This window comes from Saimiri boliviensis, chromosome 1 (assembly GCF_048565385.1).
Source record: "Saimiri boliviensis isolate mSaiBol1 chromosome 1, mSaiBol1.pri, whole genome shotgun sequence".
Lineage (NCBI taxonomy): Eukaryota > Metazoa > Chordata > Mammalia > Primates > Cebidae > Saimiri > Saimiri boliviensis.
Window position 1 is genome coordinate 156,326,948 of NC_133449.1, and position 18,543 is coordinate 156,345,490.

The 18,543-nt window shown below is 39.6% G+C and overlaps 1 protein-coding gene across 8 annotated transcripts in view; it reads right to left on the bottom strand.

Moving 5' to 3' along the window:
• Nucleotides 1-18,543, bottom strand: part of GRIA1 (glutamate ionotropic receptor AMPA type subunit 1) — a 329,622-nt gene that overhangs the window by 160,232 nt on the left and 150,847 nt on the right. For all 8 annotated transcript variants that reach the window (XM_074378874.1, XM_074378893.1, XM_074378882.1 and 5 more), the window contains 3 exons: nucleotides 13,125-13,364; nucleotides 9,795-9,979; nucleotides 4,521-4,574 (listed from right to left, as the gene is read on the bottom strand). In XM_074378874.1, the coding sequence (XP_074234975.1) occupies nucleotides 4,521-4,574; nucleotides 9,795-9,979; nucleotides 13,125-13,364 (479 nt within the window). The remainder of the gene's footprint in view (nucleotides 1-4,520; nucleotides 4,575-9,794; nucleotides 9,980-13,124; nucleotides 13,365-18,543) is intronic.

Sequence of the window (18,543 nt, forward strand, 5' to 3'; positions counted from 1 at the left end):
GGGTCTGCTGAGATCTGTATAAATTCTCACACTCTTCTAGTTCTCTATGAGACTTTAAAAGTATGTGCTTTTATTCCAATGAAATTCTAAATACCAACATAATAATCTGATCATTTACTCCATGGTTTAGGTACTCATATTGGCAATCCCAGTGGCACTGAAGCATTCACTTGTTAGTGCTGCATTTTCCAAACTGGCTCTACTGACCCACTACAGAAGTCCACAGGTCCTCTGTTTTGAGAAACACTCATTTGGTCTAAGATTTGCTTCTGGCGATTCACAAGGATAAGAGCTACAACTCTGGAGGGCTCTGGCTGCCAGATGTCTGCTTTAGCCACAGTCTCAGAGCAGAGAGTGAATGCACCGTCAGTGCTAGGGTTTAGAGGAGCACTGGCAGCCAGGCTGAGCACTTGTGGGTTTCAGGACCCAGGTACGTATATAAGAAATAGTGGCATAGCTTTCTAATTTCTGCATAGTTCAAGTTCATCTTATGACCACATCAACGCTATGGAAATATACGTATCTCTCCTATAGAATATGGATAGATATGCAAGCATATATATGCATATATACATACCCACCATATGTGAATATGTACAGATGGATGGATTTAATATGTGAAGTAAGAATTTTCCACTTGTGCAGAACACTTTTAACTTTTTAAAACATGGTGGCATTTGGCAATATATTTGGTATCCCCAGTGACACTATCAGAAGGTAGAGTAAGAATTACTGCTCTCAATTGACAGATGAGGAAACTGAGGGTTGGAGAGTTGTCCAAGAATACAGAGCCAGCTAAGAGTAGCACCTGGACAAAAAACAGGGTTTTTTTTTGTTTGTTTGTTTTTTTGACTTTTTGGCTGTAAGTTCTCCTCTCTGACCTACAATCTCCTCCCCTCCTCTCTTTAGGAAGCCCCTCAACGGTGGCTGTTTGAGCCCCAAAAGCATTCCTCCAAAGTGATTTACTAAAAGAATGTTGCTGGCTACTTAGAAGCTCATGCATTCTGACAGGGACAGAAAGAACAGCAAAATAAAAGTGTAGCTCCCCTCATTTTGTTAAACCTTTCAAAGTCTTCCTTGGTTCCTAACTCTATAATTACATCCTAATCACAAACATTCCAAAGGAGTGGGTCAGTTCCTTGCAGCAGTAGGCTAATTATGTGGCAGAATTTCTAAGAATTATCATCTTATAAATTGCATTATTCCTCTGAAGGGGGAAGAAAATACACCACATACTCGACTATGTTTCAAACTGAATTAATTAGTAATTTGAAGCCTAATTATCAACTAATCTATTGGAACAGGCAAGTCTTTTTTATTTGGACGGTATATGCAATTTGCATCCTATTAGCTGGCAGTTGTAAGGATTTGAGAGCTCGTTAGGTCAGAAGAAGAAAAATACAGATCAGAAGGATACAATAACCCAAGAGGCTGACTTGGTGATGCTGTGACTGAGGGGTCACTGGGCAACAGATGGAGTCTGGCAATGTAATTACGAGGGGTCTTACAGTGGCTCTAAGGCCCCTGGTATGCAATTTCTATCTCACCCCAGAGTGGTAATTATGCATATCCTCACCCTTGTTCTGTGTATTCTTAAGTAGCAGGGTGCCTACAAGGTATCACTGAGAGATGCCCTGGAGTTGTAGAAAAGACTTGAATAATGCCTGCTACCCATGGTGACAGGCCTGGCTCTGGTGCTACCTCACTTTTTGATCTAAGCCAAGTCACACCCTTTTGCTGGTTGTTTCGCTAATAAACAAGTGAGGGATTTTTTTTTTTTTTTGAGATGAAGTCTCGCATTGTTGCTCAGGATAGAGTGCAATGGTGTGATCTTGGCTCACTGAAACCTCTGCCTCCTGGGTTTAAGTGATTCTCCTACCTCAGCCTCCTGAGAAGCAGGGATTAGAAGCACCTGCCACCATGCTTGGATGTATATATATATATATATATATATATATATATATATATATATATGTATGTATTTTTTTGTGTGTGTGTTTTTAGTAGAGACAGGGTTTCACTATGCTGGCCAGGCTGGTCTTGAACTCCTAACCCCGTGATTCACCCACTTTGGCCTCCCAAAGTGCTGGGATTACAGGCATGAGACACTGCACCTGGCCTACAAGTGAGGTTTAAGTGAAGTTGACTTCCAAAGTCCACTCTAGCACTAAGGATCTGGGATTCAAGGGATGTCAAGGGCTTTCCTTACTCCAAAATCAAAAATTCCATCTTTGCAAATGGTCTTAGCGGGGTGAGACTCTGGGTCCCCCAAAAGTGTATGGAGAGCCATCCTCATTTAAAATGCAAATACATCTGAGAAAAGCAATACTTTTAGCCATTAATAGCTGGGTCTAAATTAATATACCTCTCTAAGCCCTCCTTATTTCCACTCCTGACTCTGATATATTGCCGAGACTAGTCAGTTGAAGGGGAAAGAAGACTAAGGCAGGCATATATCTAAGGCTGGGTACCAGGTCAGGAAGAGGAACAGAATTTATGAATTAGACAGGATGCTTTGGTCACATTTTTAGGTTCATGTACCTGTGCCTTATTTCTACTAATGCCTTTACTCTGGAAATAAGTAGCAAATATTAATCTTTTGTTCAATTAATATTGCTCATAGAGATAATCCACACAAAATAACACAGTTAAAACAGAACAGTTATATGCCCAGTTAAGTAAGTTAAAACCTGAAAATTCATTATAGATAAGAAGCTAGAAACCACTTCTTAATGAAAACATGAAAAATTGTAAAGACAGACCAGGATAATAAACTATAGAAATAGTTATTATTAAGAGAAACTTGCTATCATTCAAACTGTCACATGGCAAAATTTGTTATTGATTAAAATTTGATGGGTGATGCGGCCACTTTGGAAAATAATTTTGGAGTTCCTCAAAATGTTAAACATAGAGTTATCATATCACCTAGCGTTTCATGCCTAGGTATATATTAAAGAGAAAAAACTTGTACACTAATGGTTATAGCAGCATTATTCATAATAGCCAAAAAGTAAAAACAACCCCCATGTCTATGAACTGATGGATAGATAAAAAAAATGTGGTATATGCACATGATGAAATATTTTTGGCAATAAAAAGGAATAAAATACTGATAAATGCTGCAACATGGGCGAACCTTGATAATGTTATGCAAAATGAAAGAAGCCAATTACGAATGACCACATATTGTATGATTTCACATATGTGACATGCTCCAAATAGGCAAATACATCGAAAGTAAATTAATGGTTGCCTAGGGCTGGAGGAGCTTGGGGGATGGTAAGGAGTCATTACCAATAGGTAAGGGATTTCGCCCAGGGGTGACAAAGAATTTTAAAATAAGATTGTGGTGATGGTTTCATAACTTTGTGAATATATTGAAAATCATTTAATTCTATACTTTAAATGGATAAATTATGTACTTTATAAAATACATCTCAATGAAGCCTTTAAAAATATAACTAAACAGCAAACAAAATTCTATTTAGCTTTGGATAAAAAAGCTGGAAGATATTTTAACTATCAGTATATCAATATTTAGTTGATAGTGAAAATATTTTCACAGAGATGTGTACATGCATATGCACAGACATTTTTATATATTTATTTTATATACTTCTGCACACATACTTTCAAACTATTTAATCTTTCCCTTAGAATGTAAAAATTTTGAAACTGTGAATTTAAAAACTACCTGAATATTTATCCTACATTATATGTGAACAAACAGAAAGCAAAATAAAATATCTATAGACTGTTACAATTAAAAAAAAAAGGCTGGAAGAATTAAACTTCATGATAAAAAAATGTGGAGGTACAAAACATGACCCAGAAAAAATAGACTTGACAGGAATAATGATTACAAAAAAAAGCTCATAATGGTACATGCTAGTAGGTAAAACTTAATATGTACAAAAAATGATTTGATGAGTTGTTTTCTTTGTAATATAGAAAACAATAGAACTCCACACAATGATCTGTAGTACATTAAAACAAAAACATAATTAAAAAAAGGGCTTATTTATGCCATGTAGAAAAGTTAATAAAAACTAAACGGACATAATATTGTTAGTGGTAGGAAGCTGTTTCTGGTTAAAATTTTGTCAATACTAATGTAATTATGATGTAAGTGTATTTATAAGCAGTAAAGCTATCACTGGGGTCAAAATAGAGAGCCCAAACCAGCAGGATCAAGACCTTTTATACTAATTTCAAAGATACAGTGATTCTGTCCCTAAAGGGGCAGAGCCAATTAAGGCTGGAATTGTGAAGATAATAAAGCTATGCCCACCAGCACACTCTCTTCTAAGGAAATTTAGAGCTTCTTGAACAGTGTGTTGTGGTTTGATGAGTGGGATGTGGAGAAGATAAAAATTTAGTATTGCCAAGATTCATTATCACAGCCCTGAATTGCCCCTTCCACCTACTCAGTTCACATCAGCCAGGGACCACAGAAGCAAGCTAGGGCCCCTAACCAGGTAACACCTTGAGCTGAAAGCCTGCAGTGCTCTACTCACCAGATTTGCAAGGATGTAGTGGTAGCCGATGCCATTCTTCTCCAGCTTTATAATCTATAAAACATAATGGGTGGAGACTTGTTAATCATACTAACAGTTAAAGTCACAACAACAACAGTAATAATGGCAACTGATATTGAGTGCTTACAATGTGCCCTGTCCTACCCTGAGCACTCCAACTACAGTATCCCAACCATCCAGTGATGGTGGCATTGTTAGCATCCTTATTTTATGAATAAGGAATAGGCATAGAGTGCCTATTATATAACCTCTGTAAGTTGTGATCTTACAGCTATTAAATGGCAGATGCAGAATTTGAATTCAGATTCTAAGGGCAGAGTGGTGTTACTGTAACCCCAAGGACTCATCTGAAGTGCTCACTGCATTCTTTCTTCCATAAACCTTCCCTGTATGTGGAGATTCTTCTTTAGGTGAGAATCTTATGTTGCATGAAATCTGTCATGACAATATTCACTGATTGGAAAGACTGATGCGGGGAGAGGTGAATGGTGGCTGGACGGTGAGATGGGTAGGTGGATGACTTCACCTTCAATTCCTTGCATGAACCATATGTGGATGCTCTTCTTTCTTTTTCTGAATTTGTGCCTTCCTCCCCAAATCAGTTAGGTACTCAGACATTAATGGATTACCCAACTTAGAAGTTGGAAGGGAAGGTTAGAATCATCTGGTCCAACCCCTCACTGTACAGATAGGAAGCTGAGGCCCAAAGAGGGAAAGTGGTTTGTCCAGATCCAATAGTAGTCTGGTGGGAGTATCAGGACAGGGGTCTGACTCCTGTGAACCTTTCCATTTGATGTTTGATTATGGTTAATCCTTAAGAACCAGAGTCCATGAACACCCTCTTATCCCAAATGCAGACTATCCCTAATCATCACAGGCAGAAAAACATATTTAACATATTTGTGGAAAGAAGTTTGCTTGGGCAGGAGACACACCACCTGATAATGAATGGTTAAGACTGCAAACCTTGGTTTTAGATTTAGCTCAGCCTGAAAATTAACTTGATCTAATTCCTTATTTTTTTAAAATCATCAAATTGGGGTTAGTATACTCTGCTCAGTGTCTCTCCCCCTGCACTGTTGCAAGGAGACATATAACAAATGAGAAGCACTTGGGCTTCTTCTCTAACTGAACAAATTTTCAAGGTTATTAAAACAAATTCAGACATCTACTTAATTGGATGTATGTGCATAGTGACTAACATTTTTTTTTATGTGGGGAGTAATTAAATGCAAGCACACACAATAAATTCTTTGAAACAGTGGTTAGATTTTGAAATTCCAGGCCACAGAGCTCAAATACTATTGGGATGAATAGTTTTATTAATAATTCTTCATTACTTTTTCATCTGCTTGTCAAACGGTTTGCTGCCTTTTCAACAATGAGATACCTTTATCAAAAACCTATTCAGCTTTTAATAAACACAAAACAGCAAATAAATGATATTTTAAAACCAGCCACATTCAGTGAATGGAGAAATATCATCCCTACAAGATGAAAGTGCAAATTAAAACATAGGAAACAGCTGATAATTGATGACTTTTGACTTATAAAAACTGGCAATTTCGTATAATCCAACCTAATACCAACCTTCCCATCTATCTGCTCCCCAACGTATACATTGGCCTTCCCTCCTTTAATACCTTCCTTTCACAAATATATATTGAATGTTCGCTTTGACTGAAGCACTATTGGCCACATAGAGGAAAGGTGAAAGAGGCATGGTGTTTGCTCTCTTGGAAGTTATACTTTACTGGGAGGAGATCCATAATAAATGGGTGAACAGATAAATATATAAAGGGTAACAAACTGAGAAAAGTATTATAAGATGCAGTTTCACAGTGGGTCCATCATCTCATTGAGCCCTGTTACGTCAAAGCTCATTCCCAGTACATGGCCTTTATACACGATCTTTGTGTCCGAATGGCTTCTCCCATTCTCTCTGGTCGTATCCTTAGTGGCCGAGCTCCAATATCAACTCCTCTGTAAAACCTTCTATGATTAATTAACACATTCAACAAATATTTATTGAGCATGAACTATATGCCAAGCACTTTGCTATGTGCTGGGGAAATAGCATCGAGCAAGTGAGGCAAGGTCTTCATGCCCTCATTGAGTTGAGTAGGGTGCCAGATGGTCAATATATAAAGGAACGAGACTTCAGCAGGGACTAGAACCATGAAGACAGTAACATAGGGGGATGTGATGGATGCCCTCAACAGGTTCTGGCCTACTCTCACTTCTAACTCACTTTGTACTTAATGACTGTACTAAATGCTTCGGCATCACAAACCTTCACTGACTCCCCATTGTTTACTGAATAAATCCTAAACTCTTTAGAATAGTTTCCAAGGATCTCCTTGATTGTATGTTTATCTTCCTGCCATCCTCTCCAGTAGATGCTCAGCATTCATCACTTACCCTGTAAAACCGCAGTGTGAAACCCAGCCCTCATGCCTTTTCCTCCATCTTAAAGGCTCTTATCCAGCCAATGGCTACCTATAGAAATCCAGATTTATTTTACTAAATGTTAGGTAAGAACTTTCTCAGAGCCTTCATTGGTTCCTTATTCTTTTAATTCACTAAAAACAATGTGTTGAATACTTGATTTGGTGCCAAGCACTGTCCAAGGCATTGTGGACACAGCAGGGAAGAAAATAAAACAAAAATCCTTGGCATCGTGGAGCTTAGATTTTACTTGGGGGGCTGGAGACAGACACAGGCAATTAATTCCCTATTTGTAATTTTGAGTCACTGTTTTTTTCCTCAGATCAAGTGGAAAATTTTGTGTTAGACTGAATACAGTTACTGAACGTAACTGTATCTCAGGTACATTCCCAGATACTGAGTGTTAGATAGTCCAGGATGATGCCAAGTGTGAGAATGTGAGTCAGAGCTGTAAGTTGTAGGCTCATCACTGTCACTAATTTAGTTGTGAGCCTAAGGCAAATCACTTAGTCAATTTGACCATCAGTCATTCTGCCTATAAAATGTGAGCATAAGCAATGGATCAAGTGATCTGTAAAATCCTTTCAACTCTTTGGTCTTACTTTTCAAAATAGATGAATGAAACAATTTTTTAAAATGTTAATATGCTGCAATCTAAAATACCCATACAAATGGGTCACTTTACAAAATGCAAGTTTACCCTTTGACAGAGAAGTTAGTTATAGACAGCAGAAGTAGAAAAGTTGTGTTTTTAAGAGGTTGGGCTTTGTGGCCAGGTCAATATAGGTTTGACTTTCTGCTTTTATCATATGCCAGCTGTGTGTTCTTGGGCAAGTATGATCTCTCTTTTCTTCATCTATAAAATAGGGGAACTGACAAAAGCTGTTTTATAGAGTTGATGTGAGAATAAAATAGGATTCTGCATGGAAAGGGCTTGGCATTCGGTGGCATACCATACGCACTCAAAATATAGTACCAAGGGCTATTGCCTGGACCACAGAACAATATACAACAGGTCAACCACCTATTAATATGTCATTATCATTTGGCGCTTTTTCTATCAACTATGTTATTGTGTCTTTTTATCAGTTTTATAGAACAGAGGCCTTCATTCATATTTTACAGATGGATTCACTTATGCCCAAGGAAGGTAGTGACTCAAGAAGCTGGTCCTAGTAGGCACTAGAAATAGCAAAAATAGGCAAATGCTTGCATGTATCACATACTGTGGGGCAGGTTCTGTTTTAAGTGCTTCACATGTATTGATTCTTTTAATTCTCACAGGAGCCCTCTATAGGTAGCTATTATTATTATGATCATGCCCATTTTACAGATCAAGAACTTCAGATGTAGAAGTATTAAAAACCTGGTCAAAGTCACAAAGCCAGTAAATACTAGAACAAGATTTGAACCCTGGCCAGTCTGGTTTCATCTCTGCTCTTAACTATTATCTTATCCTGCCTGAATTGAAAACTAGAATTCAAATCCCTGACTCCAGCCTAGAGAACTGCCATCTCAATGGAAATAATTTTTGCTGAGTTTCTCTTTCCAAGAGGGAAAGCCAAATCCATAGTTTACAGAGTAGAACAGTTAGTGCCTTAAAGAATCCATAACATTCAAACTCTCTCCCTGTTCCATTGCTGAGGCTTCTGAGTGATAGCTGTCCTAGTGCTGGAATTCTCTGAGTGCCCTGGGGGTCTTGAGGGCCATTAACAAACTTTGTCATGTTGTCCACTACTTAAAATTATCACTTTCATTGTATGGCATGTTCAAAAGTGATTGAAAAATCTGCTACTTTGCTAGCTCATTTGAATACATAAATGTAGTTTAAAAAGACAAGGAATCTCCAAAAAATCCTGCTGATTCTGTGGTTGGGTACTTGTTCTTTCTGAGACCAGGGGAACCACAGTTTAGAGACCTCTAGCTAAAGACCATTGAGGTTACAATGCCTGTTTTATAGAAGACTGTGCCATCAATTGATTTCTCAAAGTGAAGGGTGTGTTCAAGGAAACAATAGAAAGAAAGGTGGCTGCTGCTTCCTTAGCTTCTTAAAACAGGTGAGTGGGCGAAAGGAATGAGATGCCAAACCCTGGATCATGACTGACAGAGTCCAGAGGTGAACCCAGGAATCTGGCTCTACAAACTGTGTTCCTAATATGACAACACTTCATACACTCTAAAATGCAATGTTATTGATTATTATTATTAATTGCTATTTTTTTGAGACTGAATCTTGCTCTGTTGCCTGGGCTGGTGTGCGGTGGCACAATCTTGGCTCACTGCAATCTCCACCTCTCAGGTTCAAGGGATTTTCCTGCCTCACTCTTTCAGCCTCCTGAGTAGCTGGGATTACAGGTGCATACCATCACGCCTGGCTAAGTTTTGTATTATTGTTATTATTTATTTTTTTGTAGTGGAGACAGGGTTTCATCATGTTGGCTGGCTGGTCTTGAACTCCTGACCTCAGGTAATCCGCTTGCCTCAGCCTCTCAAAGTGGTGAGATTACAGGCCTGAGCCACTGTGCCTGGCCTTTTTAAAATTTTAATCTTATTATTTTTTTTTTACAATAAAGACATACGTTGGAGTTAACAGGGCTGAGAACCATTTGAAGTCGTATGTCAAGGATCCCATCATTTGTACTATTTCAGAATTAAATTTTGTGAATTATAGAAAATGAGATAGAAGTCATCTAGTCTCACATAGTCACAAACCTCTTTATAACTCTATAACACCCAAGGGAAAAGTGTCTGACTATTCCTGAATCGTCTCCCTCACCCAACCTGAGCCCTTGGTGCCTTCACTACCTGGCCCAAGATGGCATTGAGGCGTTCTGATTCACAGTCCACCACCACCAGCCGCTCCTTTTTCTTCTCCAGGTCCTGAAAGAGCATCCGGTATCCCTCCTCTGTGGTTGTTAAAATGTTGACTGCTGTCACCTGCCAGTTCTTCTCGGCAGCTGTGTCCAGAACTTTCTGCAGGACGGATAAGCCTGAAGTTTGGATGAGTAGGACAGAGAAATGACAATCAGGATCCGCAGGCACCACCCACTCCTATCAGGAACCCACCTCCCCTGGCTACTCCCGAACCCACTCTTCTGCCAAATTCAGCTCTACTTTTCTCTGGCTGCAAAAGTATGAATGCTGTGAGGTCAAGCACTGTGTTTCTGAACAGAGTAGATGGTAGAACTAGTGATTAAAAAACATAATCTGGGGCTCAAATCCAACATATGGCTAAAAGAACCTGCACAGACTCATTAGCCTTTTCAAACTTTAGTTTCTTCAAAGGTAAAGTGGTGATATAAATAATGTCCACCTCACAGTGTCATTATGAAAATTAAGTGAGAATGTTTGATACATGGCAGAGTCTGATACCTGCAAGGGTTTTATAAATATTAGCTGTTAGTTTTATTGGGCAATCAGTAACTACTTATTTAATGTGCCAACCTAACATCTAAATGGTCACCTAATAACTGCTGATCAAATTTGTGAATGTTCAATATCTTTAACATCGAATCCTTTGTCTCTCCTACAGTAGGTGTTTAATACATGTCCTGGGGGGCTGGACATGGTGGCTCATGCCTGTAATCCCAGAACTTTTGTAGGACGAGGTGGGTGGATCACCTGAGGTCAGGAGTTCGAGACCAGCCTGGCCAACATGGTGAAACCCTGTTCCTACTTAAAAAAAATTTATTTGGGCATGGTGATGGGTGCCTGTAATCCCAGCTACTTGGGGAGCCGAGGCAGGAGAATCAGTTGAACCCGGGAGGCAGAGTTTGCAGTGAGCCCAGATCATGCCATTGCACTCCAGCCTGGGTGACAGGAGTGAAACTTCATCTCAAAAATAAATAAATAAATAATAAATAAATAAATAATAATAATATGTGTCCTGAATTAAACTACTGTCTCTGCTTTATAGTGAAATAACTGAATGCTGCTTTGTTTCTTCTTGGAGAAGTAGATGGTGTATTAGTTTCCCATTGCTACTGTAAAAAGTTACCACACACTTAGTGGTTTAAAGCAACACAAAAGTACTATCTTACACGTTTTGAGGTAAGATGCTTCAGATAGGTATCCCAGGCTAAAATCAAGGTGTCAGCAGGGCTGTGTTGGTGTCTGAAGGTTCTAGGGTAGAATCTATTTTCTTGCCTTTCTGACTTCTAGAGGCTACCTGCATTTCTTGGCATATAAATCCTTCCATCTTCAAGGCCAGCAATGGTGGTCGACTGTTTCTCATACTGCATCACTCTGATACTGATTCTTCTGACTTCGACTTTCAATTTTAGGAGACTTAAGATTACATTGTGTTCCCCAACATAATCCAGGATAATCTCCCTATTAAGTAACAATAGTTTAGAAACCTTAATTCCATCTGTAGCCTTAATTTCCCTTTGCTATACAACATAGACATATTTGCAGGTTCCAGTGATCGCAACATGAACATCTTGGTGTGTCATTAATTATTATTAATTATTGGTGTGTCAATAATTATTAATTATTCACAGATGTTATTTTGATGTTGCACGCATTAGTCTTTTGTATGCATGTCATTTGTGACTTTCATTAACACTGCTAACCTCTTCTACAGTGACCAGTATGGTACCTGGCCTGAAGAATCATCTGTAGATTGATTCTGCTATGCCCTCCTATCTTTGTTTTCTTTTCAATACAAGTTGTTTGGTGTGTTTGAGCCAAACATTTACTGAAAATTTACTGTGTGTCTGCCACTGTTCTACCTGTTTTAATTCACTTAATCTTTCAGGGTCGATTCTATTATTATCCCTATTTTACAGTGTGGAAATTGAGGCTCAGAGAGATTCAGTCATGAGTCCAAGGTCACACAGCTGGCAAATGGCAGAGCTCTGAGCTCTGAATTCTGAATTAGGTGGAGCTCTTTCAAAAGTTTGGGTGCTTCCTCTGACCCCAGAGATAATCTCCCACGAGCAAAGGTACGTTTTATCACTTCCAGGCCTCCAGCTTCATTATGCTGTAAAGCTGTCCTGAAATAGACCTCCAGGTGACCCCTATAACAGCTGCAGTCTGAGAGGGGAAGTCATCAAAGTGGGGACAGTGAGGGGAAAATCAAAGAAAATAGGGTGTTCCTAGTTTCTTCTTCTGTTAGCTCCTTCCCATCTGAAAAATGCCTGCCTAACTGCCTGAAAAATCACTTTTGCAAGCTCAAAAAGTCTTCTAAGACTCCCTGCAGGCAACCACATCAGTACTGTACTCCTCTGCCTCACGTTTCAGACCTTGTATGACACATTTATTTGTTTACACCTATAGTGACTAAATTATTACAGGACTATTTGGTGTACAATGGGAAGGTAGAACGGTACAAGACAAATGTCACAGGGGTTGGAAAAAAGAAGAGAGTGCTCCCATCCAGAGAAACTAGGGAACAGGGAAAATGGTATTTGAGCAGCCTGAAAGAGGAGAAGGATTTACAGATGTAGACTGGAGAAGGAAAGTACGTTCCAGAAAACTGGAATAACATGAGTAAAGACACAGAGAAGAAAAAGTATAGAAAATATTTGGAAAATGTGGTGTTAAATTCAAAGGAGGAAGAACTAGAAAGCCCAGAGAGGGATGAAAATAATGATAATGATGATGATAATATCTAATGTTGGGAAAAATTTTGAGTTTCTACTATATTTCAGGCATTGAACACTTGGTAGTCATCTCATTCAGTTTCACAACACCTTTATGAGGTAGAGATTATTTTTATCTTCATTATAGACATGAGAAAATGGAGGCATAGAGAATTTTATGCCCATTACATAAATGCTGAAATTGAGGTAGAGAGAGTTTGTCCAAAGTCAAACAGCTGGAGGAGAGAGAACCCAGGATTCAGATTCAGATTTGTCTGACTCCAGAGTCTGAGGTCCTTTGGCATTGAGTTTGGACTCAGGAGCCAGGAAAGCTTGGCGAACTGTAGAACAACATGGTACATTAAACGGATTATTCTCAGAATGTTTTCAAACTGAATTAGAGGTTAGCTACTGAGAAATCAGTCAGATTTCTCAGAAATAAAACATGTTGGATTATTTTCCCACATTTTTCAGGAAGGCAGTGAGGCCTTTCTACTGGTAATTTTCTCTCCATCCCTCAACAGTCTCCTTCCCCTAACCCTTGGCTTACCCCGGTCGGCATCATAAATGTAGACAAATTTCTGCCACTTGTAATGGTCGATGATACTGATGAGGGCATCCTGCAGTTCAGGGCGCAACTGAAGGACAAACTGATTGGATGTATCAACGGGAAAGCTCGGCGTAATGAAGCAGACGTGGAGGGCCCCACAGAAGGAGGTCAGCATGTTGACAGTCCTACGTTCATAAAACCCAAAGATGGCATAGACTCCTTTGGAGAACTGGGAACAGACTAGAAGAAGAGAGGAGAAGGATTAATAAATAGAAGACGAGGCAAAAAAAGTGGTCAGATGACTCCAAAATGAATCCATCCACTAGTTCATCCATCCAACCCATCAAATATCCACCTATGTGTCATCTATCCATATAGCCATCCAACAAACCAATCCATCCATTCATCCTTTCAACACATGAATCTATTCAACTGTCCATCTATCCTGCCCATCTAACCATCCCTCTCACACAGTCACCTGTTTGACCATTCATCTGTGTAAGTCCAATTTTCTTTTACAAGCCAGAAGTTGTCCTGGTTTTTAATTACAGTAGCCATGTATATAAGGCACTTTCATCTGTTACCTTACTTGATTTCTACAATGACCCTGTTGAGGTTAGAAAGGGATGGCTGGGTCATGGTTTTAAAGGGGAGAAATCAAGGCTCAGAAATTTAATGAACATGTTCAAGACAGCACAGCTACGACATATAACTTGGGCAGATATCCTGACTCTTAATCTAATAATCTTGCCCTCACATTGTCCATCACTTAAAGGCAAAGCATAAAAAGGTGCTGCAGAAAGAGGGATATCTTCCAGCCACATGTTTAAGAAAACAAGTGTTGATTTCCCCAGTCTAGCCCTTAACTCTCAGTGTTCATTTCTCTGCTGATGTTCATTTTGAGCTTGTACATCTTGGTAGCTGATTTTCAGACCCCCCAGAGTATCAGCCATAGTAATAGCTTAGCTGTGAGAACATCCCCACAGGATCCATTCTGTAGGATCCCAATGCAGTTGCCAATCCTGGTTCATGGTTGATAATACTGTTAGTTAAAATACAATGCTAATAAGACCAAGGTCATGGGATCAAACTCCAGGTCAGTCAGCTCCTAAACTTTATTTTACTTTATGATACAGGATGAGTTCATAAGCTTTGCCCCATTGAGACCAACCCCAAGGCCATCTTCAATGCCTAAAAATTGCCCTTCCAAGGTGGATGGTGAGGCAGGTCAGTCATCCTTGTCATGAGAACAGTATTTTAGAGTGCTTTGTGGTCCTTTTGCATATATTAGGCTATTTACTCCTCATCACAACCTTGTGATTTAGGCATTATTATTTTTTTCTTTTAAGATAACAAAGTTAATGTTCTTAGATTCTTTACTATTTTTACCATATAACCTGCTTCCAGAAACACACATTGCCACTGTGTATTGGATCTCAAATTACACTATGTGAAAATTGCCCAAGTGATTTTATGAAACAATAGTCCCACAAAATGCTCCTTAGAAAATAAAAATCTTCTTTGGTCAAATACATTTGGGAAATGGTACATACTTCATCCCTGTTTGAGAGTTTCAAACTTCACATTAGCTGCATTAAAGATTGTGAGGAATTCTATCCATTTTTATCCCAGATTTTGTCAAATCTGTTTGCCTACAAACGCTTTTTGGTGAACACTTTTGACATGTTATTGAAAATCTTTTGGGTCATGCTGCAATAAAGAATGCAATTAATCAATGGTACCTAATTGTCTACCGTGAGTCTCAGTTCTCCATTATTCCCTAGAGATAATGGACTTTAAAGGTAGTAATCTCTTAAAGATTGCAGCTGAACCACATAACTCATCTGTCCTACTCCCACTGGAAACCAGCATATCATCTGCAGGAAACCTGGCAGGTGATCATTAACATTTGCTTGCATATCTCTAGTTACTGATGTTCTGGTTTTACAGAATTCTTGCTCTTGACTCTATAGCCCTTCTTATATCTGAAAGTGGTGCTTATGGCCTTGAGCTTTATGGTATTTGGTTTCAGTGACAAAATCAATTCTGTACCCAGAAGCCAGAGAGATCTTATTTAAACAACAAAGACAAAACAAACAAAACACATTGTTCTTCCTCCGTGTGCAAATCTGCTCAAAGTTTTCCCATTGCACAACAGGAAAAGTCTCAACATCTGACCATGACACAGAGCATAAATAGCCTGCTCCTCTGACCTCACCCACCTTACCCCCCTCTTCTACCTGCTGCTTGCTGTAGCCACACTGGCTTTCGCTTTGCTCCTCTGGGCTCTGAGCTCATTCTGCTTGGGACACTCTATACTAGCTGTTCCCCTCCTGCCTGCAATGCTCTTTCCTTACCTCTTTGCAAACAAACATATTGCTTTATCACCTCTTCTAAATAGTGACCCCTCATAACTCTGTATCTTATTACTCTGTCTTATTTCCCATACTCTAATTATTTCATCTAAAATAATTTTCTTAGTTTATTTGTGTATATATATGTGGCTGTTTGGGTCAATGTGAATTCCCTGAAAATTAGGGCATGCTTGTTTGTGCCAAAGTCAGCAGGGTGTCTGGGATATGGCAGGTGCTTAATACATATTTGATGAATAAATAAATGATGAGTGTTTGATGAAGGCTTATGGCTTGTAGTAGGGGCTGAGGAAGAGCTAAACCCAAACAGAGATGACTGTTGGGTCACCGTGGACCACTTGCTCCCCTGCCTGGGTTTCTGTCTTCTATGGTAAGCCATTTATCCTCCACCACTCACACTATTCTCTCCTCCACCCTAATGAGGACATTCTGTCTAACCACAGCCCACAATAGGCACTGTCTTTAAATGTCTATTGTAATAAGTGAATCAAGATTTCCTTAAATATGATTTCTCTACCAGGAAGCATACACCATATATTATTCTCTCAATGTTAAATACAGATTTGTCAAAATGGACAATCCATCTTCCAAGGTGAAGTGTATATGGGGAGCACATAAACCCCATTAAAATATTATAATACACTCTTTACAGAATTTTTAGGATCTCTTCTCTTCCCTTGCTGCAATAAAATATCCAGTAGGATATAAATCTTATGTCATCTTCTTGGTTTCACACATTTAGCTGTGCCACTGGGGCCCTCACGGATGATGTTTTTTGCCAGGACTTTAGAGGTGAAGTAGGAAAGGGTGGGATGGGGTTGGAAGATACAGGACTGGCAAACATGGCAAATCCTTAGACACACAGGTGGCCAGGACATTTTCTGCTTCAAATTATCTCCCTATTTTCCCCTTCTGCAAACATCTCTTGCCTTAAACAGAGTGCTTTATCCTCTAAGGCTAAGAGGGTACATTTACCCACTACTCCCTACAAGAGCATGTCTTGGAGGTAGCTGGCCTGAATTTACTTGAGTGAACTCTGGCTTTCAGAGTTGCTCAGTGCCTGACTGTCAGGCCATCTCCACACTTCAGCCAAACCTAAGCAACAGCAGAGAGAGAGGAAGAAAAAGAAAGAGAGAGAGAAACAGACATACATACATACATATATACAGACAGACAGACAGACTCTATAGGCCCAAGGCCTGTGGGAGAAGGCAGTCATTGGTTAAATGTTGATAAATATAATTAGCAGTTGTGAGGCACTATATCTACTTTGAATCTGTCACAACCAATATTCAATCAGAAGAGATAACATGGTTCTGTAGATAAAGTACTAGGCTAGATGTCAGAAGACCTGGACGATTCTCTTTTTGGTTTCATCACTACAGAGTACTTGCATGACCTTAAGAAATCCCACACTCTCCTGGGCCTCAGCTTTCCCATCTGTGAGATGATTGTTTGATCTTTATGATGTTTAATGCCCCTTCAGACTCCGACTGTCTAGAGTCTAGTCTAATTGATTGGGAAATATTTACTGATTCGACAACACTTTAGTCATTTAGTCAAGTCTTAGCAACTCCCAGTACACTTTTTCAAACCCAGAAAAAGCAGATAAGTCTCTGAGTTCTTAGATTCCCTTGTAACAAAATCCTGGGAGACTGCACCAGCTGTCCCCCTCCCGCCTGCAACCTGCTTTTCTTGCCTCTTTGTAAAGATCACTCCTTTGTAGGAGTTGTGCCTCAGTCCAAATCTCTTTCCTGAACAGATTTACCTTCATCACTTCTTCTAAATAGATGGACTTGGAGTCTTGAGTGTTAAGACACAGCTTTTAACCTGCTTTGTGAATTAGTTACCCAGTACAGTGTAGATGAGAGGAGGGAGACTAGAAAGGGAGCCAGAGATGGAGATGATATTGTCAGACATGACAAGTAGGAAGGAAGAGACGGGACATTTCTCAGAATCAGAACTCTGCGTGTACTAGGTCAATGCACAGACTTCCATCATGTTGCTGGAGTGAAATGCAGTATTCTCCATTTAGAAAGTACTGGAATATTAGTGTTCTCTTTCTTTCTTCCTCTACTACTTCTTTTTTTTTTTTTTTAGAAACAGGGTCTGGCTCTGTCACCTGGGCTGGAGTACAGTGGTATCATCATGGCTCACTGCAGCTTCAAGCTGTAGAGATGGGATCTCATTATGTTGTTCAGGTTGGTCTTGAACTGCTAGTCTCAAGCGATCCTTTCACCTCAGCTTCTCAAAGTGCAGGGATTACAGGCGCAAGCCACTGTTCCTGGCCTGTAACGCTCTCTAATAGTAATAATTAAGAGCTGATACTTCAATTCCTGCCAAGTGCCAGGCACTGTGCCAAGGACATTTCCTTGCATTAACGCCTTTCATTTCCTAAGGTGGTTACAAATTGGAGAACTGAGGTCCAGAACCAGCACAAGGCAAGCTGAGATATGACCTCTACCAGTCTGACTACAGAGCTTGAGGCCTTAATGTCTGTGATGTGTCATAGATGCTTGACATAGTCTTGGCTCATGAGTCAGCTTCAGTTTCTGGAAAATCCTCTCATGTAGCACACTGCCTACCCCTGATGCCAGATAAAGAGGCATTACTACCTTAGAGTCTATTGAAATACAAACAAATACAATTGAGTGGTATGTTTGATGTATTCCTCTCTCATCCCTGGGAAGAGCCTGTACACATACACACCAGTTCTTCTGTCTATCTATCCATACACCCACCATTCAATACCCAGCATCTGGCACTCATGAAGACACTATGTTAGGCAATGGAGATACAATGACAAACCAGGCCACCCCCAACCACTTAGGGATTGTCACTCTCGCAATGGGAGAGACTGACAACTATGTACACAACAGCAGTTCAGTGTACACACTATGTGAGGGATGAGTTCAGTAGGCAGGTACACACAACCCTAGCTTTTGGGACCTCAAAGAAAGCTTCCAAGAGGAAGTGCCAGCTTTGACATTGAAAGGTAAGCAGGAATCAGTTAGGAGAGGGGTTTTGGTACAGTTACATGTGCATAA